This window comes from Caretta caretta, chromosome 14 (genome assembly GCF_965140235.1).
Source record: "Caretta caretta isolate rCarCar2 chromosome 14, rCarCar1.hap1, whole genome shotgun sequence".
NCBI lineage: Eukaryota > Metazoa > Chordata > Testudines > Cheloniidae > Caretta > Caretta caretta.
In genome coordinates this window covers 25,463,208-25,486,050 of record NC_134219.1, presented here as the reverse complement: position 1 = coordinate 25,486,050, position 22,843 = coordinate 25,463,208, and the positions used below count along the sequence as shown (strand labels likewise).

General features: G+C 48.4%; 1 protein-coding gene across 2 annotated transcripts in view; it reads left to right on the top strand.

Moving 5' to 3' along the window:
- DNAH9 (dynein axonemal heavy chain 9) overlaps positions 1-22,843 on the top strand; it is a 402,358-nt gene that overhangs the window by 43,106 nt on the left and 336,409 nt on the right. For both annotated transcript variants that reach the window (XM_075119375.1, XM_048817608.2), the window contains 5 exons: positions 1,785-2,040; positions 4,948-5,189; positions 11,346-11,481; positions 17,522-17,718; positions 17,816-18,240. In XM_075119375.1, coding sequence (XP_074975476.1) covers positions 1,785-2,040; positions 4,948-5,189; positions 11,346-11,481; positions 17,522-17,718; positions 17,816-18,240 — 1,256 coding nt within the window. The remainder of the gene's footprint in view (positions 1-1,784; positions 2,041-4,947; positions 5,190-11,345; positions 11,482-17,521; positions 17,719-17,815; positions 18,241-22,843) is intronic.

Below are 22,843 nucleotides of genomic sequence, written 5' to 3'. Positions count from 1 at the left end.
ACTTGGATTTACTCTTCTCCTCCTGGGCCATGTCTCCTGTTAAATATCATATTCAAAGTGAATCCTTCCAGTGGAAATTCCTGTGTACCTCACACACAAATCCTAATTCAGCTGTTTTGGAGCCTGCATGCTTCATGCTGTAAGAATTTACTATGCAAAAGATCTTCTATACTTTCCACAGTATGCATCCGATGAAGTGAGCTGTAGCTCACGAATGCTTATGCTCAGATAAATTGGTTAGTCTCTAAGGTGCCACAAGTACTCCTTTTCTTTTTAAGAATTCACTGTCCTTGTGTTAGGGTGACCTGTTTTTTCAGTGGTATAAAACAGGATATGTCCTTGGGGATGGATTCAACAGAAAATCCAGGCAGGGTCCATGAAGCACACAAAGGGGCTTTGGCTCTGATGTATTTTTAGTTGGGGGTAGGGGAAAGAGGATTTTGTTTATAGGAAGTTTGTGTTGAAGCTGGCCATGTGGCTAAGCAGAGGTTTTTGGTTCTGCTCTCTCAGTGCATTTATAGTTGTATCTACTGGTAAAAAACCTCAGTTTTTATCATTGTTTTTCTGATATTCCCATTAGCATCACAGAGACCACATAGCTCAAAGGGGGGGAAGCATGAGTCCATTCCTTTTTGTGCATCATCAAGAAAATTGTTTGCTAAGTTCCAATGAGTTACACCTGTGCAAATTCCATGAAGGTGAGAAGGTTGCACAGGTGTCACTGGGTCGATGTTTGAGAAGGAAAAAGCCCAGCATGGCTTTCAGGGGTTGCAAGGAATTTGCTGGGATGGCAGCTAGAAAAACCATCTTGTTACTTGTTCTTAAAGTACATTGGTATAGAGATTGGTGGGAGACATTCAGTACGATGCATTTGTGGGTCACTTGTCAGATAAAAGCTCCCCTATAAGTAAAAAGCCACCCCCAAATCATTGCTTTTGAAAACTAAAAAATGTTCAGAATTAGAAAAGTGGCAGCTAACTGAGAGAAGGTGAGTGGGTCAGTCCCTGGACTGCAGTTCTGTAGGTGTCATCAGAAGAAACAATGAGTCCATGGGGTCTACCCACCACTAGGGTGCCTCCCCCTGGCCGCTTTGGGGATTAATTTTTTCCAGGTGCTGCACCCCCTCTGGCAGTCTGTTCACCTGTCCTGTCTTGCCCTGTGGCCCCTCTCACTCCAGGAGCTGCAACTTCTTCTTTGTGACTCAGCCCTCTGGCCAGGTCACTATGGTCCTCCCCTTCTGGGGTATCAAAGCTGTCCTGGGCAAACTGTCCCAGGCAGTCCGCTCTCCACTGTCTGGTTTGCACCACTTCCCTAGTAGCTGGCAGGGAAACCTGGGCCCACCCTCTACTCCAGGTTCCAGCTCAGGGGCCCTCAAGTCAGCACCAAAAGTCTGTTCTATCCTGGCCCTTACTGGCTTTTCCCTGAGCCTTGCCATAATTTCTGGCTCTTTCCCCTTCTCTGAGTTTACCAGTCACACAACTGCCTCATCCCAGGGAGAACTGTAGGCTACATGCCTCTGTTGCTCAAAACACACCTCCCTTCTCCCAGTGAGTGACTCCAGGCTACTCTGCAGCCTCCTTCTGCCCTCAGCTCCTGGACTTTATACAGGCCCCTCCTCTTTCTGTCTAGCTGAGCCTCATTTAATCAATCCCTGCTCCCTGGCTTCTCGTCCAGGTGCAGCCTGGGTAGGTAATTGGCCCACCTGACCACCTTAACCCCTTCAGGGCCTGTGTGGGGGTGGACACCCTATCACAATGAGTCTATCTGCACTGGTTGTTTTCTAGCTGATTTCAGTGCTCAGGGAAGTGAGTTATCTGGAGGCAAACCAGGTGGAGAGCATCCCCGAAACAGCAGCAGAAATCTACTCCTCCAAGGAGTCGTACCGGAAGCTGGTGGCTAACTTGGAGCTGATGGTGAATGGGTACAATAAGATCCTGAGGACAGTCCTCGAGGTGGAATACCCTCTGGTGCAGGGGCAGCTGCAGGATATTGACTCCAGGCTGAAAGAGGCAGAAGAGACACTGAACTGGAAGACAGAAGGTAAGTCCACAAACCCACTGATTGGGGAGGTGCAGGTGAGTCATTGCCCTCCTACTCCTCAGCTGGGATTCCCAGGTCAGATGTGTTCATGGACATGTGCTCAGATTCCTCCACTATGGCCATCCACTCCCTTCCTGGGCACTGTGGCATCTGGTGGAGGGTCTGGGACTGGTAGCTTTGTGTTTAAGGACATTTGAAAGCTCACGAGAAAAGCAGTGTTACCATTGGAGGAGGGCCGTTTTACGGGCTGTTGTCACTGACCTCTTTAATTTGCTAAAAATAAAGCAGTTGGATGGCTGAAACACAAGAAAAGCGAGATCCTGCTGTATGGTCTCCCCAGTGCTGCTAACAACTGCTATGGGGAGATGCTGCTTTCGGGGATACCAGAGTGGTGATTTCTGGGGCGGTTGGTCACTCTTCCAGTGGTGCTCTGACACCAGAATGGAAAGTGATTGAACCCCTCTAGAGCCAGGGAGGCCTGTGCAGCGCTGATGCCCGATTATTCCCAGGAAAGGTCACTGCAGCAAATAGATTTTTTTCTAGAAGCGTGAAATGAAGAGTACGATTAATAATGCACAGGCTGTTCATATGCACCATTACCTCAGGATGCTTTTACGTCAGTTCTTACCTCGTTAATTTTAAGTGCAAATAGAACAGTTTCCTGGTGGTGAATATTCCCATTTGAAAATGAACTGGTGGAAGATGCCCTTTCGTTTCCTTCCAAAAATCCATGGGGTGACCAGAAGCACTTTTGCTCTTATGACTCTGCAAAGCAAAACCACCTTTTGGGGATGATCAGGTGCTGAGAAATTGCCTCGCTTCAGACAGAACATAAAGCCTGGGACGGGGCTTCTTCCCCATGTCAGCCCCTGAGTCACCTGCCTCTAAATGCAAGCGCTTGCTGTGACTGGGATGGAGAAGCCCACATGCTGGGCTGAGCATGTGCTGACAGCTGTGGTGGTGGCCAGAGGGCCTCATGGGGCAAATCCAGCCCCACCCCCGGGGCTGTGCAGGGTCCCCTGGCAGTGGAACTGGCTCTAGGGTTGCCAGGTGTCTGGTTTTCAACCAGAATGCCCGGTCAAAAAGGGACCCTGGCGTCTCTGGTCAGCACCGCTGACCAGGCCATTAAAAGTCTGGTTGGCAGCACTGCCGGTGCAACAGGGCTGGCAGGCTTTCTGCGCGACTCCTGGAGGGACATGCCGGTCGCTTCCGGGAGCCACCTGAGGTAAGTGCCACCTGGAGCCTGCACCCTAACACTCTCCCTCACCCAAACCCCCAGCCTGGAATACCCTCTCCACTCTGAACCCCTCATTTCTGGCTCCACCCCAGAGCCTGTACCCCTTCCCACAGCCCAACCCTCTGCCTGTGCCCAAAGCCCCCTCCCAAACTCCAAACCCCTCAGCCACACCCCCAGCCCAAAGCCCCCTCCTGCATCCTGAACCCCTCATTTCTGGCCCCACACTGGAGCCCACACCCCCAGCGCAGAGCCCAGAGCCCCCTCCTGCACCCTGAACCCCTCATTTCTGGACCCACCCTGGAGCCCATACCCCTAGCCCAGAGCCCCCTCCCAAACGCCAAACCCCTCGGCCCCACCCCCAAACCCAGAACCCCCTCCTTCACCCCAAACCCTGGCCCCTCCCCAGAGCCTGCACCCCTAGCCGGAGCCCTCACCCCCTACCGCACCCCAACCCACTGCCTAATGCCACACTCCAAACCCCTCGGCTCCAGCCTGGAGCCCCCTCCTGCACCCTAGAGCCCACACTCCCGGCCAGAGCCTTCACCCCCCTCTCACACCCCAGCCCCCTGCCCCAGCCCGGTGAAAATGAGTGAGTGGGGGTGGGAGAGCGAGTGACGGAGGGAGGGGGGGATGGAGTGAGTGGGGGTGGGGCCTCGGAGAAGGGATGGGGCAGGAGGCAGGGCCTTGGGGTAGGGTGCAGGGCAGGGGTATTCAGTTTTCTGTGATTAGAAAGTTGGCAATGCTAATGGGCTCCTCTGTGTGAGGGATGGGGGAGGGGAGAATTTTGAGGGGCTGTGATGTGGGTGTCTCTCTTCTCCAGGGGCAGGAGGGAGCACAGCAAGAGTGAGCCTGGGGAGGGGCAGGGCTGGGGTAGGAGAACCATTGTTAAGCCTGTTCTCCCCTGAACATTTCCCCTGCTTGGCCTGGCTCCCAGCTCTGGGATTTGCCCTGTCTTTGATACTTCAGTGACACCCTGCACACAGAGGATACTCTGTCCCCCGTGCCTTGCTGCTTCTCCAGCAGAGCTCTGGTCAGAGGGGCATTCCCACTTCTGGAAGCAGGGTCTCTGGGCCTGGCTTGAACAGAAACCAGGGGAAGCAGGGTGCCTTTATTGTGAGTTCTTGGCGGGAGAAAAGAATTAGGGAAAGGCCGGGAGAGACCAACGACCCTCTTGCTTGTGATACGAGGCTTGGTGGTGTCTGGCATTCAGGGCTAGCTCTGCCCCATGTTGGGACCTATGCAGTGGTCATGGGGGACTCGTGTGACCATAAGGAAAATTCAGGAGCATTTCCTAACAGAATCCAAAGTGAGAATATGTGCAAGCCCTGCGGAATTGCTATGAAAATGCTCAGGCAGTGTCTTGACTAGGAGCCCTTTGCTGGTAGAGCAACACCAGTCTGCGGTGCCAGCTAAGCACTCCTGGAGTGGGTGCAGCTTGTATCAGCAAACCTGCACTTCGATTGGTACTGCTGATTCCAGCGCCCCACATGAAACAAGCTACGCTGGTAAAAGTGCAGCTTCCGCCAGCACAGCTGTCTCTACACTAGGGGCTGCCGCCAGCACGGCTGTTGCAGGCAGAGATCACACCTCTCCGCACCCACGTAGCTATGCCGGCAGAAGTCTGTAGCATAGACAGAGCCTGAGCCAAACCCTCTTTATTTGTTGAAAAGGCCTGTGGGAGCACATCTCCGTGGTGATCGAGAGCGTTCATGACCTTGAGCGAAGGATCCAGAAAGCCAAGGACAATGTCGAGGAGATTCAGAGCATCATGAGATCGTGGGTCTCACCGATTTTTGAGAGGAAAGAGGGGAAAAAGGAAAATGTGCTCAGTCTGGATGACCGGCCTGAACGGCTAGAAAAGCGCTACAACCTCATCACAGAGTCGGGGCTGAGAATCCATGCGCTGGTGAAGGTGAAGAGAGTCCTGGCACAGTTTTACCGTGCTACAGAGCAGATACGGAATGCTGCTGGGGGATATTGGTTGTCCATAGAGCCTGCTTCTCTTCCCACCAAGTTTCTAGTATTCATGATTCTGGAGAAAAGTTTGAGTAAAGACCAAAATCCAGAAGGCAAATATAAAGAATCTCCTAATTTTTCAGGCAATCTCATGATTGTGCGGGACCTGACTCCTGGTTTTGGATGTTCAGTGTTGGCAATACTGTAGTCGGTTTTATGCCCCTGTCCACTCAGTGAGCATGTGGCTCCATAACCCCAAATCCATCGTTTCCATCGCCTTCCCGACTTCTGCCCTCACTTGCACTCCAAGCAGTAACAATAAACATACGATAAGCAGAGTTTGTTCCAGGGTCAAAATTTCTGTTGACACCTGGTGATTAGATTTTAGAGCAGGCACTTTAAACGATTTCATGGCTCAGGGAGGAGGCTCGCATTTCAAGTGTCAAATCGACTCAGATTTAGCTACTAAATTAATGCAAGAGGAACAGCCCCATCTGGCAAGTCTGCTGAAAGACAGTCCAAATGTCTTTGTTCTGCTTTTCTGAATGTTATATTTTCTATTACTCTGAATCTCTTTGTAGTGCTGTTGAGCTGTTTAATCAACAGTCTGACTTGCACATTTTGGATTATTTCCCGAGAATGTGTAATTTCAGTCCCCAGAACCAGAATAGTCTCTGCTTCTTTGACCAGAGGAGGTGACATACATTTTGGGTTTAGTCCAGTGGTTAAAGTGCTAGCAGGAGACTTGAGGTTCAATTCCTTGCTCTACCACAGACTTTCTGTGTGACCTTGGTCAAATCTCTTAGGCCGTGTCTACACTAGACACCTTACAGCAGCTCAGTTGTACCGACGCAGCTGCATTACTGTAAGATCTCCCGTGTAGCCGCTCTGTGCTGCTGGGAAAGCTCTCCCATCGACATAATTAATTCACCCCCAATGAGTGGTGGTATCTGTGTTAGTGGGAGAGCATCTCCCGCTGACAAAGCGCTGTCCACACTGGTGCGTCTGTTGGTGTAACTTACGTCGCTCAGGGGTGTGTTTATTTTACACCCCCGAGCTACATAAGTTATACTGACAAAAGTGCTAGTGTAGACATGCCCTAAGTCTCTCTGAGCCTCAGGTCTGCATCTGTACAATGGGGACAATGGCTGTTCCCTCCCTTGCAAGGTGCTGTGAGAATTAATGCACTGGATTGTGAGGTGCTCAGATACTATGGCAATGCGGATTGTATAAGTAGCTCATATAGATAGCTTGAGCCAATGGGATTTTTCCCAGAGAAAGGCCCTTCCAAAGATACACAACTCTGACTATTCAATTATCAGTGGTTATCAGAGGTTCACAATCAAGCTGGAAAGGTACATTGAGTGGGGTCCCACAGGGATCAGTTCTGGGTCCGGTTCTGTTCAATATCTTCATTAATGATTTAGAAAATGGCATGAGAGTACACTTACGAAGTTTGCGGATGATACCAAGCTGGGAGGGGTTGCAAGTGCTTTGGAGGACAGGATTAGAATTCAAAAATGATCTGGACAAACTGGAGAAATGGTCTGAAGTAAATAGGATGAAATTCAATAAGGACTAGGGTTGCTAACTTTCTGATTACAGAAAACCGAGCAGCCTTGCTCTGCTGCCTGCCCCGATGCCCCACCCCTTCTCCGAGGCCCTGCCCTCACTCACTCCATCCCCCCTCCCTCCGTTGCTTGCTCTTGCCCACCTGCGCTTACGTGCTCATTTTCCCTGGGCTGGAGCAGGGGCTTGGGGTGTGGGAGGAGATGAGGGCTTCAGCTGGGGGTGCAGGCTCTGGGGTGGGGCTTGCATTGAGGGGTTTGGGGTGCAGGAGGGGGGTGGGGCTGAGGGGTTCAGAGTGTGGGAGGGTGCTCAGGGCTGGGGTTGGGGTGTGGGAAGGGGTTTGGATGCGGGAGGGGCCAAGCACTGGGGCAGAGGAATGGGGTGTGGGAGGGGGTTCAGGCTCTGGGAGGGAGTTTGGGTGTGAGAGGGGGCTCAGGGCTGGGGGCTGGAGTGTAGGAGGGGGTGAGGGGTGCAGGGTCCGGGCGGTGCTTACCTTAGGCAGCTCCTGGAAGTGGCAGCATATCCCCGCTCTGGCTCCTAGGTGGGGGTGTGGCCAGGTGGCTCTGCACACTGCCCCATCCGCAGGCGCTGCCTCCGCAGCTCCCATTGGACACGGTTCCCGGTCAATGGGAACTAAAGAGCCGGCGCTTGGGGTGGGGGCAGTGCACAGAGCTGCCCGGCTGCCCCTGTATCTAGGAGCCAGAGTGGGGGACATGCCGCCATTCCGGGAATTGTACGGAGCCATAGTCCTGCTCCGGTGTTGACCAGAGCTGCCAGGGTCCCTTTTTGACCGGGCGTTGTGGTTGAAAATGGGATGCCTGGCAACTCTAATAAGGACAAATGCAAAGTACTCCACTTAGGAAGCAACAGTCAGTTGTACACGTACAAAATGGGAAATGACTGCCTAGGAAGGAGGACTGTGGAAAGGAATCTGGGGGTCATACTGGATCACAAGCTAAATATGAGTCAACAGTGTAACACTTGCAAAAAAAGCAAACTTCATTTGAAATGTATTAACAAGAGTGTTGGAAGCAAGACACAAGAAGTAATTCTTCCACTCTGCTCTGCGTTGATTAGGCCGCAGCTGGAGTATTGTGTCCAGTTCTGGGTGTCACCTTTCAGGAGAGATGTGGAGAAATTGGAGAATATCCAGAGAAGAGCAACAAAAATAATTAAGGGTCTAGAAAACATGACCTGGAGTGAGGTGAGGGAAGATTGAAAAAATTGTGTTTGTTTAGTCTGGAAAAAAGAAGACTGAGAGGGGACATGACAACAGTTTTCAAGTACATAAAAGTTTGTTATAAGGATGGGGGAGAAAAATTGTTGTTCTTAACCTCTGAGGATAGGACAAGAAGAAATCGGCCTAAATTGCAACAACGATAGTTTAGGTTGGACTTTAGGAAAAACTTCTTAACTGTCAGGGTGGTGAAGCACTGGAATAAATTGCTTAGGGAGGTTGTGGAATCTGCATCAGTGGAGGTTTTTAAGAGCAGGTTAGACACACACCTGTCAGGAATGGTCTAGATAATACTTAGTCCTGCCATGAGCACAGATGACCTCTAAAGGTCCCTTCCAGTCCTACGATTCTATGATGTGGGCCCAGTTCAGGTATATAAATGCAGAAGGGAAGTTCTCAGTGCTAAGCCCCTCTCTTTTCATCAACTCCCCATCAGAACACAGCCTGTGGCAAGGAATTCCTCTAATGTGCCTGCATCCCTATCATCCTCCTTTGGATGTTTCCTAGGAGCCTTTATATCGGCTGAAATATTCTTCACTGCTCAGAAATCTATTACCGATTCCAAAGGCAGCAGCATTACAATCAAGGCACTAATAACGTGGAAAGGAAACAGAGTAACAGCCGCGTTAGTCTGTATTCGCAAAAAGAAAAGGAGTACTTGTGAGCTACAGCTCACTTCATCGGATGCATACTGTAGAAAGTGTAGAAGATCTTTTATACACACAAAGCATGAAAAAATACCTCCCCCCACCCCACTCTCCTGCTGGCAATAGCTTATCTAAAATGATCACTCTCCTTACAATGTGAATGATAATCAAGTTGGGCCATTTCCAGCACAAATCCAGGTTTTCTCACCCGCCCCCCGCACACAAACCCACTCTCCTGTCACAACCTCACTGTGTGCATGGGGGAGGGGGGGGAAGGGGAGAGAGAGGCAGAAAGGTCCAGGGTAGTCTGGGGAGGTGGGGGACCAGAGGTTAGACATGGGGGGGCTGGCAGGAGAGTGGGTTTGTGTGTGTGTGTGGGGGTGGGGGGTGTATAAAAGATCTTCTACACTTTCCACAGTATGCATCCGATGAAGTGAGCTGTAGCTCACGAAAGCTTATGCTCAAATAAATTGGTTAGTTTCTAAGGTGCCACAAGTCCTCCTTTTCTTTTATGGAGAGGAAAGCACAGAGAGTGATATGACAGGAAAATAGTAAGCGGGAAACAAAGGGCCCTTCCCTGAGTAATTCTACCGGAGGTCACTGGTGTCTGTTACAGCTTCCCTTACCTCCCTCTGTAGCAAATGCAACACTTTTCCTTTGGTTAGGGGTTCTCAATTTTCATTGTACTGCAACCCCCTTCTGACAACAAAAATTACTACATGGCCTCAGGAGAGGGGACCACAGCCTGAGCCTCACTGCTCTGCACTGGGGTGGGGGTGGGGCAAAGCCCAAGCCCAAGAACTTCAGCCTGAGGGGGGACTGTAACCTGAGCCCTGCCACCCAGGGCTGAAGCTCTTAGGCTTCAGTTTGGGCCCCATGCTCCAGCAAGTCTAACACCATTAAAACAGGGTCCTGACCCACAGTTTGAGAGCCACTGGGTTAGAGAGACAGTGAGTAAGGTAGTATCTTTTATAGGACCAACTTCTGTTGGTGAGAGAGACAACCTTGCAAGCTACACAAAGGTCTTCTTTAGCTCTGGGAAAGGTACCAGTGTCCCAGCTAAATAAATGGTGGAACAGATTGCTTAGCATAAGTAGTTAGCACATTTTCTAAGAGACCATTCAAGGTGAATTGGCCCATTAATACCTCTGCAGTCATAGGACAAAAAGGGGAGTTAGTGGGTTGCAGATTGTTTTAATAAACCATAAATCCAGTAAAGCATAAGCTTTTGTGGGCTACAGCCCACTTCATCGGATGCATAGAATGGAACATATAGTAAGAAGATATATATACACATACATACAGATAAGTTGGAGGTTGCCATACAAACTGTGAGAGGCTAATTAGTTAAGATGAGCTATTATTCAAGCTCAGCAGTTTCTCCTTGGAGTCTGGTTTTGAAGCTTTTCTGTTGCAAACATTCAAAACATCCAAAAACCGGTAGGAGAACACTTCAGCGTCTCTGGCCACTCAGTAAAAGATTTAAGGCTGGCAATTTTGCAACAGAAAAGCTTAAAAAAAAAAAGACTCCAAGGAGAAACTGCTGAGCTTGAATTAATATGCAAACTAGATACCATTAACTTGGGTTTGAACGGAGACCGGGAGTGGCTGGGTCATTACACATATTGAATCTATTTCCCTATGTTAAGTATCCTCACACCTTCTTGTCATCTGTCTAAATGGGCCACCTTGATTATCACTACAAAAGTTTTTTTTTTCCTCCTGCTGATAATAGCTCATCTTAACTAATTAGCCTCTCACAGTTTGTATGGCAACTTCCAACTTATATGTATGTAGGTATGCATATATCTTCTTACTATATATTCCATTCTATGCATCCGATGAAGTGGGCTGTAGCCCACGAAAGCTTATGCTCTAATAAATTTGTTAGTCTCTAAGGTGCCACAAGTACTCCTGTTCTTTTTGCGGATACAGACTAACACGGCTGCTATTCTGAAACCTGTCATAAATCCATTGTCTTTATGAAGAGCATGATTTTTAATGTCTAGCAAAGTTATGAATTTAAACTACCAGGCTCATCTTTTGGAGGTGCTGTTCAAGTTTTCTGTAAGGATGCGGACTGAGGGGTCAAATATAGAGTGATCATTCTGTGAAACATGTTCACCCATGGGTGACGTGGTGTTTTTGTCTTTTATCATTTTTCTGTGTGAGTTCATTCGAGAGTGGAGTGATTGTCTGGCTTCACCCACATAGTTGTTATTGGGGCATGTAATGCACTGGATCATGTTGTGATGGGTGTGTGTAGGATCCAGGGATCCTGAAAGGTGTGTTGGGAGTGAGGGGTGACAATGCAGTCAGACAGAGCAATCTGAATCACTCCTGTGGGGCAGGGCAGGGCTATTAGCCCCATCATAGAGATGGGAACTCCGGTGCAGAGAGGCTAAGTGATTTATTCAAGGTCATACAAAAGTCTGTGTTCGAGGAGGGAACAGAACCCAGGGCACTTGTATGCTAGGTTAGCACCTTCACTGCTAGACCATCCTTCCTATCTGCTCTCTGTCTTCCTGAAGGCTATCAACCTGCTTAATCTCTCTCTATTAATTTGTAGCTGTTGTTTTAATAAAGGTCCAGTGGGTCATTCTACCATGAGACGAATTCAGTCTGGCTGTATTTGAAGGTGACTTCCATTTTTTTTCAGGAAAACCTGAGTCTGTTTGCCGCAGACCCCACCTCCGAAGTTTGGGAAGCCTACGTTGATTATGTGGATGAAATGATCTTGGATGGATTCTTTAACGCTATTGAGTGCTCCCTCAAATACCTCCTGGAAAACACAGGTAACTGAGCTGTCCTTTCTCAGGTCAGAGTGGTTTCCCCTCTCTGCTCTCAGCGAGGTTTCCATTGCTAGTGTGTAGCTGGAACGTCCTGACCTGCTGTCCATGACTAGGAGGTGTTTATGTCTGGACAGGAGGGAGGCAGCTGGACAAGGAGTGCAGTTTTGCTGTGCAGCAAGAGCAGGAGTCATTGTGTGCTGAGCTGCCCTGTCAGAGCTCCTGGGGATGGCTCCAGGCTGCACTGAGAGTCTCCACATGTACGTGGTTTCCGTTAGCTCCAGGTATGCCAACACTGCCACATAACACCTGTGGCTGGCCAATGTCAGCGACTCGGGCTTGCGGGGCTCAGGCTGTGGGACTATAAGATTGTTGTATAGCTATTCAGGCTTGGCATTCAGCCTGAGGCAGCTGACGCGGGCCATCCGCAGGTGTTTAATTACAGCGTAGCATATCCTTCGAGACCCAGGCGTTACCAGGCTGTGGTTCCCATCTGGAGGAACACAGCACAGACGGAGGAAGGGTAATAGCACTGTGTTGCCTGATTTCTGTTCCACACTCTCCCTGGAGACCAGTAGATGCTCTTTTTCGGTCTGCCTCTGTGCTTACACTGACACTGTACCATTGGCATCACCATAGGCTGGCTAGTCGCAGCAAGTGTTTGAGAAGCCCATTAACGTGTGGAGCCCTCACATAAGCTGAGTGGAGGCAGAGAAATCTGTAGAGCAGATTAGTGCTAATGGGCCGGGGGTGGAGAGCACCACACCAGATATTAACAGGACGATGGACAATGTAATTTAGAGTCGTGATCCCAGCTCTGCTGAGTGGTGCTGGCACCAGTGAGAGCCTCTCTCCCATCTGCAAAGGACCTAGGCACTGTGTGACCCCCTCTTCCACATCCAGGAGGGGCTCAACGGTCCAGTTTGTGACTGGTCAAATGGAATAAAAGACCTGGCCCATGAGGAAATCTGGTCCCAGTCACCCACCCCAGGGTCTGTGCAGCACAGAGATGACACAAGTAAAGTGTATTTCTTCTGCTTGCTATGACCATATGGTGAATTCTGTTAATCTCTTCACAGCATTTGCCATGCCAGGCACTTTCCTCCCTGTGATTAATAAGGGACCATTAGATCATCTTTTCTAACCTCCTGCATAATACAGGCCATTATATTTCACCCAGTCACCCCCGTATTGAGCCCAGTAACTTGTGTTTGACTAAAGCATCTTTTACAGTCTGGATCTGAAGAGATGGAGAATCCACCACTTCCCTGGGCCATTTGTTCCAGTGGTTAATCACCCTCACTTTTAAAATAACGTGTCTTATTTCTAATTGGACTTTGTCTGGCTTCTGCTTCCAGCCATTGGTTCTTGTTCTGCCTTTCTCCTCCTGATTAAAGAGCCCTTAAGTACCTGGTATTTCCTTCCCGCGAAGGCACTTCTGTACTGTAATTTAGTCACTTCTCAGTTTTCTTTTTGGTAAACTAAACAGTCTGAGCTCTGTCTCTCACTGTACAGCATTTTCTTCAGGCCTCAAATCATTTGTGTGACTCTTTTCTGCACCCTCTCCAAATTTTCAACATCCTTTTAAAAATGTGGACACCAGAACCGGATACTGTGTTCCAGTATTGGTCTTACCAGTGCCGTATGCAGAAGTAAAAATCATCTTCCTACTCCTACGTGCTACTGCCCTGTTTATACATCCAAGGATCGCATGAACTCTGTTTGTAACAGCATCACACTAGGAACTTGTGTTCAGTTGCTTGTGCATTATGATCCCTGAATCCTTTCAGTGTTACTGCATTCCAGGATGCAGTCCCCCCATTGAGCAGGGATGGCTGCATTCCTTGTTCCTAAATGTGTAAGCTTGCATTTGGCTATATTAAAACACATTTTGTTTGAATGGGCCCATTTTTCAAGTGATTCAGATCACTCTGTATTTCTGCACTGTTCTCATTATTCTTTATCACGTTGCCAGGCTTTGTGTTATCTACAAATTTTATTAGCAATGATTTTATATTTATTTCCAGGTTGTTGATGAAAATGTGGAACAGCATCAGGCCTAGTACCAATCCCTGCAGAGCCCCACTAGAAACGTCCTGATTCCCTACTGACAACTGCTTTTTGAGATCTGTGTGTTAGCTAGTCCTTAACCACATAATGTGTGCTCTCCTGATGTATAGTTCAAATTTTTTAATCCTAATAGCATGTGATACTAAGTCAAACGTCTTATAAAAGTTTAAGATTGTCAGAGTCTGCTCAGTTACCTTGATCAGCCAAACTTGTAATCTCATCAAAGAGTGAAATTAAATTTGTTTGACTTGAAGAATTTTCCATAAAACCATGTTGACTGGCATTAAGTATATTCCTATCCTTTAATTCTTTCTCAGTTGAATCCCGTATCATGTTTTCCATTACTTTGCCTAGGATTGATGTCAGGCTAACCAGCGTATGGTTGCCACAGTCATCCCAATTGCCCTTTTCGGATATTGACACAACATTAGCACTCTCGCAGTCTTCTGGAATTTCCCCATTGTTCCAATATTTATTCAAAATTAGTGTCAGTGGGCCAGAGATCTCCTCATCTTACTCTTTTCAGACTCCTGGGTGGAAGTTATCTGAGCCTACTGATTTAAAAATGTTTATCCCTAGTAGGTGTTTCTTAACATCCTACGTAGTTACTAATTGGCTGGTAAGTTCTTCATCATTCTCATGTGATATGAGTACATCATTCTGCTTTTTTCCAAGTACAGAAAAAGACAAATTTTTAAAACACTTTTGCCTTTTCTGCATCATTAATAATTTTGCCATCATCTTTAGTAATGAACCTATGCCATTGTTAGGATTTCTTTTGTTCCTGATATACTTATTAAAGGACCTCCTTTTTGTCCTCGGTCTTTCCAGCCATGGATTTTTCCCTGATGGATTTCATAGAATATCAGGGTTGGAAGGGACCTCAGGAGATCATCTAGTCCAACCCCCTGCTCAAAGGAGGACCAGTCCACAACTAAATCATTCCAGCCAGGGCTTTGTCAACCTTGACCTTAAAAACCAATAAGGAAGGGGATTCCACCACCTCCCTAGGTAACGCATTCCAGTGTTTCACCACCCTCCTAGTGAAAAAGTTTTTCCTAATATCCAACCTAAACCTCCCCCACTGCAACTTGAGACCATTACTCCTTTTTCTGTTATCTGCTACCACTGAGAACAGTCTAGATCCATCCTCTTTGGAACCCCCTTTCAGGTAGTTGAAAGCAGCTATCAAATCCCCCCTCATTCTTCTCTTCTGCAGACTAAATAATCCCAGTTCCCTCAGTTTCTCCTCATAAATCATGTGCTCTAGCCCCCTAATAATTTTTATTGCCCTCTGCTGGACTCTCTCCAATTTTTCCACATCCTTCTTGTAGTGTGGGGCCCAAAACTGGACACAGTACTCCAGATGAGGCCTCAACAATGCTGAATAGAGGGGAATGAGCACGTCCCTCGATCTGCTGGCAATTCTCCTGCTTATACATCCCAAAATGCTGTTGGCCTTCTTGGCAACAACTGCACACTTTTGACTCATATCCAGCTTCTCATCCACTGTAGCCCCTAGGTCCTTTTCTGCAGAACTGCTGCCTAGCCACTCAGTCCCTAGTCTGTAGCAGTGCATGGGATTTTTCCATCCTAAATGCAGGACTCTGCACTTGTCCTTGTTGAACCTCATCAGATTTCTTTTGGCCCAATCCTCTAATTTGTCTAGCTCCTGCTGTATCCTATCCCTACCCTCCAGTGTATCTACCACTCCTCCCAGTTTAGTGTCCTCTGCAAACTTGCTGAGGGTGCAATCCACACCATCCTCCAGATCATTAATGAAGATATTGAACAAAACTGGCCCCAGGACCGACCATTGGGGCACTCCGCTTGACACCAGCTGCCAACTAGACATGGTGCCATTGATCATTACCTGTTGAGCCCAAAGATCTAGCCAGCTCTCTATCCATCTTCTAGTCCATTCATCCAGCTCATACTTCTTTAACTTGCTGGCAAGAATACTGTGGGAGATCGTATCAAAAGCTTTGCTAAAGTCAAGTTAAAACACATCCACGGCTTTCCCCTCATCCACAGAGCCAGTTATCTCATCATAGAAAGCAATTAGGTTAGTCAGGCATGACTTGCCCTTGATGAATGCATGCTGACTGTTCCTAATCACTTTCGTCTACTCTAAGTGCTTCAGAATTGACTCCTTGAGGCCCTGCTCCATGATTTTTCCAGGGACTGAGGTGAGGTTGTCTGGCCTGTAGTTCCCCGGATCTTCCTTCTTCCCTTTTTTAAAGATGGGCACTACATTAGCCTTTTTCCAGTCATCCAGGACCTCCGCCGATCGCCATGAGTTTTCAAAGATAATGGCCAATGGCTCTGCAATCACATCCACGAACTCCTTTAGCACCCTCGGATGCAGTGCGTCCGGCCCCATGGATTTGTGCTTGTCCAGCTTTTCTAAATAGTCGCAAACCACTTCTTTCTTCACAGAGGGCTGGCCACCTCCTCCCCATGCTGTGCTGCCCAGTGCAGTAGTCTGGGAGCTGACCTTGTTTGTGAAGACAGAGGCAAAACAAGCACTGAGTACATTAGCTTTTTCCACATCCTCTGTCACTAGGTTGCCTCCCCCATTCAGTAAGGAGGCCACACTTTCCCTGACGTTCTTCTTGTTGCTAACATACCTGTAGAAACCATTCTTGTTACTCTTAACATCCCTTGCTAGTTACAACTCTAATTGTGATTTGGCCTTCCTGATTTCACTCCTGCATGCCCAAGCAATATTTTTATACTCCTCCCTGGTCATTTGTCCAATCTTCCACTTCTTGTAAGCTTCTTTTTTGTGTTTAAGATCAGCAAGGATTTCACTGTTAAGCCAAGCTGGTTGCCTGCCATATTTACTATTCTTTCTACACATCGGGATGGTTTGTTCCTGCAACCTCAATAAGGATTCTTTAAAATACAGCCAGCTCTTCTGGACTCCTTTCTCCCTCATGTTGTTCTCCCAGGGGATCCTGCCCATCAGTTCCCTGAGGGAGTCAAAGTCTGCTTTTCTGAAGTCTAGTGTCCGTATTCTGCTGCTCTCCTTTCTTCCTTTTGTCGGGATCCTGAACTCGACCGTCTCATGGTCACTGCCTCCCAGGTTCCCATCCACTTTTGCTTCCCCTACTAATTGTTCCCGGTTTGTGAGCAGCAGGTCAAGAAGAGCTCTGCCCCGAGTTGGTTCCTCCAGCACTTGCACCAGGAAATTGTCGCCTATGCTTTCCAAAAACTTCCTTGCTTGTCTGTGCACTGTTGTATTGCTCTCCTAGCAGATGTCGGGGTGATTGAAGTCCTCCCTGTGATCTAATTACTTCTGTTAGTTGCCTGAAGAAAGCTTCGTCCACCTCATCCCCCTGATCTGGTGGTCTATAGCACACTCCCACCCCGGCATCACCCTTGTTGCTCACACTTCTAAACTTAGTCCAGAGACTCTCAGGTTTTTCTGCAGTTTTAGTTTCCCTGCAGTCTTTAGTTTCCCTTATCAATATTCTACACTTCATAACTTGTAATTTATACTAATTGCTGTATATTTGCTTTTTTACGTTTATTTGTTGCTTTTTTATTACTAATTGCTGCCATCATCACTGAAGAGGATGGGCTGTTAGCCAAAGTTGTCATCTTTTCTTGATTGTGGAACCTAATAAACTCTTCTTAAAAGAACTCCCAATTTTCATTCAGATTTTTCTGTCTAAATGTTTTCTCCCAGTCAGTTTCACTTCTAAATTTTCTCAGCATGGGGAAATTAGGTGTTTTGAAACATTAGATATTTATTTTATTGGTTGGAACTGTCCTCTGTTTGCCCATAATGCATATAATCAGGTCGTGATCACTGATCCTTGGGAAACCACCAATCAATTATTCGTTCAGCTCTAGTGTCCATTGGGTGGAGGTGGAGGTGGGGGTGGGGTGGGGGGGCGTGGTGATGGAGTAAAGTCACTTCTTGTCTTACTCTAGCCCAGACCCCATCATCTCTTTTGCTCTCTGTCAGATTCCAAGGCAGCACTGGCTCCCCTGTTTGAGGTGCGGCTGGATCTGGTGATCCCCGATTTGGTATTCCATCCCGCGCTGGATCCTGGTGCTAACGATGGCTTCTATGACATGGTCGAAGGACTCCTCAATGACATCTACCGAATCTCGTCCCTGGTGTCCAGGCTGGCTGAGCACAGTGTTTTCCCTCACTATCAGGTCTCTTGCCCCAGTGCATGATTTCCTATTGCACAGCAATGTGCAAAGTGTGCTCTGGATGAGCATCCACTCACAAGGCCTCTCTGTCATTTCCCAGGCTGATATGGAGGACATGGGTGACTTAGCTGACATGCGCCACAGCCTCATGGAGCGTGTGCAGAACACGATGTCAACCTGCAATGGCTATCGCAACTCCTTCGACCACTACTCTTACCTCTATGGGGATGACAGGAAGGAATTCATACGCCAGTTCCTGTTGTATGGGCACGTCCTGACTGCAGCAGAAATTGAAGCCCATGCGGACAATGGAGTCCCAGAGAGCCCTCCCACATTGCATCAGTTCAGGGAGCAAATTGACTCCTACGAGAGAATCTATGATGAAGTCAACCGCCTGGAACCAGTGAACATCTTCGACAGTTGGATAAAAATTGATGCTCGGCCTTTCAAAGCATCCCTGCTGAATGTCATCAAAAGGTGGAGCCTGATGTTTAAGCAGCATCTCATTGATCATGTGACACACAGGTAACAAAGATTTGTCTGCCCCATCTCCAGATCTCCATTCATTGGGCTCCATCCAGGAGGTTACACTGAGCAGTGTGGGATTTGTTTTCTCTGTCCACCCCATACTGTCCTGAGGAGTGAAGCCGTCATGTCCCCTACACGTTGCATTCCTTGAAAGTGTTACTCTGACGTGAGGCCTTGCACTGGGTCTGAGGCTGGGGGAGTGGTGCTGCTGAGTGGCTAGGACAGCGCTCTGCTGAGCTAGGCTCTTAGGTCCTACTTCCAGTTATTCCAGGGACTTGCTCTATCTGTCTGTCTATTGTTTTTATACTTATCCTGTCTGTACCTAGCTCCCCCACAGGTAAAGCTGGGCTAATACTGCAAGATATTTCCTGTGCATAGTTCCTTAAAGTTTTAAATGAATTTGCTCTTTCGTGTTTCCTTTCTCTGAACATTTCATCTAGGGTTGTTGGCATGAGGGATCCTGGAGAGTGAGTTTCAAAGTCGCAAGTGTGAGGAAGGAAAGAAATTTTAACATAGGTTAAATGCCAAAAGTGCCTGTTCACTCATCCAGTCAGGGAAGAGAAACAATACCATGTGACTTATTTGACCAATTACAACAAAAGAACACAGTCTGATTATCAAATACTCACAGAGGACTGTTTGAAATCAATCTGTTGGGTTAAAAAATATTCACATTAAAGATTGGTAGATAGTCCTGAAGAGCAAATACATTGGAGGAAAATGTGATCTTCTTATGGTTATTCCAAGAGCACAAAAGGAGTCTCAATCTGTCAGATAAAATATTTCTTACCAATAATTTCCTCAGCTTTAAAAGTAGATATCATGATGCACATACTAACTATAGCTTACAGGGATGTTTAAAGGCCTAATTAATGAAGGATTTCTTGGATGGAAGGCATTATGTATAGGAATGTCAAGTAAGTGTGTATGCATTTGTGTATATGTTGTGACAGGGTCAGGCCAGATGGATAGACGTGATAGAAGGCAGATATATTAGCCCCAGGTTAAGTAGGTCCCCTTTCCCTGGGTAAGGTAACAGGGAAGTTTCCAGAACAATCAGAAACTTTCTGGAAACAATTAAGTCAGACAGGCTGATTAGAACACCTGCAGCCAATCAAGAAGCTGCTAGAATCAATTAAAACAGGCAGGGTAATCAGGGCACCTGGGTTTAAAAAGGAGCTCACTTCAGTTTGTGGTGTGCCTGCGAGGAACTGGGAGCAAGAGGCGCAAGGGGGAAGGGATAGCTCAGTGGTTTGAGCATTGGCCTGCTAAACCCAGGGTTGTGAGTTCAATCCTTGAGGGGGCCATTTAGGGATCTGGGGCAAAAATTGGGGATTGGTCCTGCTTTGAGCAGGGGGTTGGACTAGATGACCTCCTGAGGTCCCTTCTAACCCTGATATTCTATGATTCTATGAAGAAGCTGAGAGTGAGAAGGTGTACTGCTGGAAGACTGAGAATTACAAGCATTATCAGACATCAGGAGGAAGGTCCTGTGGTGAGAATAAAGAAGGTGTTGGGAGGAGGCCATGGGGAAGTAGCCCAGGGAGTTGTAGCTATCATGCACCTGTTACAGGAGCCACTGTAGACGGCTGCAATCCACAGGGCCCTGGGCTGGAACCTGGAGTAGGGGGCGGGCCCGGGTTCCCCCCATCCCTCCATCCCCCGCAACTCCCTACTTGATACCGGAGGAGTTGAACTGAACTGTGGGTTCCACCAGACGGGAAGGTCTCTGGCCTGTTCCCCGATCCACTAGGTGGATCAGCAGAGACTGCAGGGATTGTTCTTCTTCCTTTCCCCGTGCTGGCCAGTGATGAGGCTAACTGAGTGAACAGCAGATTTGAGCCACGAAAGTGGCCAAACTGAGGGCTGCTGTGAACCTCTGAGGCAAGCAAATCCACCAGTAAGTGCAGGATCCACCAAGGCAGAGGAGGAACTTTGTCACAATGTATATATATATATATGTATATATAATATACACACACACTTGACACTCCTGTAATGCCTTCCATCCAAGAAACAGATTTATACAAAAATATACACACGGTATATACACATTTCTTGGATGTGTGTATATATATATATACACACACGAAACAATCAATCTACCTACCCACCCTATCCTATCCACCTGTCATTACCAGAAATAAAAGGTATAATCTGGATATTTCCTATTTCTAAACTTCTCTTGCTTTCCGTGCATGCATTAAGGTAATATGGCAACCATGTCCTCAACGTCCCTGGAATGTTAACTCTTTGTGAATAACTTAGTTCATAAGATGATTAAATCTTTTTGTACATAGGTCCTGATTCAACAATGCGCTCCTGTGAGGCAAAGCATGTTAGCATATGTAGACCTATTGACCCTCATTGGATTTAAGGGGGTGCTACAGGTTCAATATGTGCTTAGCTGAATTGGGGCCCTATAGACTGGGGGTGTATGAGATGGGCAGGATTAGAAAGGTTTTTCTCTTTGATCTCTGTACAAGTCCAGAGCCTGGATTAAGGTACATAATGTGTAATTCTTCGAGTGCTTATTCATGTCAATTCCAAGCAGGTGTGTGTGTGCTGCGTGCATGACAGCCGGAAGATTTTTCCCCTAGCAGTATCTATAGGGTCGGCCTGGGTGCCCCCTGGAGTCGTGCCTTCATGGCGCCCAATATAGGGCCCTGCTGACCTGACCCCTGCTCGGTTTCTTTTTACCGCCAGTGACAGCTATATGGAACTTCCCTCACTCTTGCATCTGCAAGTGTCTTTAGCAGTGTCCCACTGTCATTTGTACATAGTTAGATTCTTAGTAGTATTAGTGGTGTTAGTAGGTTCTCTAAGTTTCCGTTGCGGGGGTCTCCCCCCTGTTTTGTTCCCCTACACCGGGGAATGCCTTGGTCGCCGGGGTTCAAATCGTGTGAAGTCTGCAGTAAATTGATGCCAAAGAGTGAGCCACACACTTCTTGTTTTGAAGTGCCTTGGGGAGAGTCACCAAAAGGACAAATGCCGCATTTGTAAGGAGTTTCGACTGAGGACCCTTAAGGATCATGAGCAGAGACTCAGAATTCTCCTCATGGAGGCAGCCCTCCATCCACAGTCCAACCTCGGGTTGGCGGAGCCTCTGTGTGCAGCGCACCAGCTCCAAGAAAGGAGGCTAAGGACTCCTGGCACCGGCACGGCGCTGAACATAAGACTTCTGGCAGGCGCCGATCCTCATCCCGGGTGCCCCAGAAGAAAAAGAGGTGGGAGAGGGGGTGCTCTTCCTCTCCTAAGCCTAAGGAGCCAGTGGCAGGGAGGCCTCAGTCCATCGAGCCTACTTCGGGTCCGCAGCCTTCCAGGGGCTCATCAACTCCTGCCCTTAAAGGGTCCAGTTGAGTCCGGCCCACTACCGTTCTCTGGACCTTCATGGCCGGGACATTCAACTCCCCTCCACTCTGGAGACTTTTGAGACAGCTCAGGACCTTATTCGTCTGATGGTACCACCTTCTGCAAGGAGGGACGAGGCACCGGTGATAACCCAGCCACCTATCCCATCTCGGGGCAAGCTGGCGATGATGTCACACCACTCCCCATCTCCGCTGCACCATTCCCCGGTGCCAGCCGCCCACGTGGGGGGACTGTACCAATCCCCAGAGGCCCAGCACTGCTCATCTGCACCACCCAGTACTGCTCCTCCATGGTCTTCCTTTTCCGAGACCTCGGGGTCTGAGGCGGAGTCCCATTGTTCAGATAGGTCCAGCAGCAGGCGGTCTAGATCTCAGCGACACCGCCAGCCTCCTCCGGCGCCATTGCCACCTCAATGGCAACCACCAACTCAGTGGCCCTTTTGGACTCCCTGGGCCTATCATCAAGCCCAGGGTCAGAGCCAGGCGTTGCGATCCAGGTTGGCGTTGGTTGTGTTGGCATCCTTCGCTCCCTCGCAGCAGCTGGCATCAGAGACAACGCCGATATCTCCACCTGCCGCTCAGGCGACCATCTGGGCACTGACCTCTGCGACACCAGAGATGCAGGAGCCCAACGAACAACGTGACCCTCTTGGTACCGAGGGCAGTGACCTAGGCCATGTGCCGGTGCTCTCGTCCTTCCCCAGATAAGGCCGTTGCGGACGCTTCAACGGCCCTGACCTTGGAGGGTAGCAGGGTCCTGCAACAGTTGTTGCGTAGGGTGGCCCAGAACCTGGGTCCTCGCGTATTGTGCTGCCACTCATCAAAACTATAAATGAGACCACAAAAGCTTTGTGGCAGACTCCAGCCTCTTTGCCCCCTACAGAGAAGAGGAATGAGAGACACCATTTCATCCCCTTAAAAGGATACGTGCATCTCTATACTCATCCTACACCTTTCTCTTTGGTGGTGGATGCTGCAAACGAAAGGGAGCATCAGGAGTTTCAGGGACCCTCCCCTAAAAATCGGGAAGCGAAAAAGGTGGACTTGTTTGGGAGGAAAAGTCTACTCCACCAGTGGTTTGCAGCTCCACATTTCAAACCAGCAGGCCATCATTAGTAGGTACTCCTTTAACACCTGGGGAACGATGGCCAAGTTCGCCTAGCTGTTACCACCAGACTCCCACTCCAAATTTAATGCCTTGGTGAAGAAAGGCAAACTCATTTCTAGGG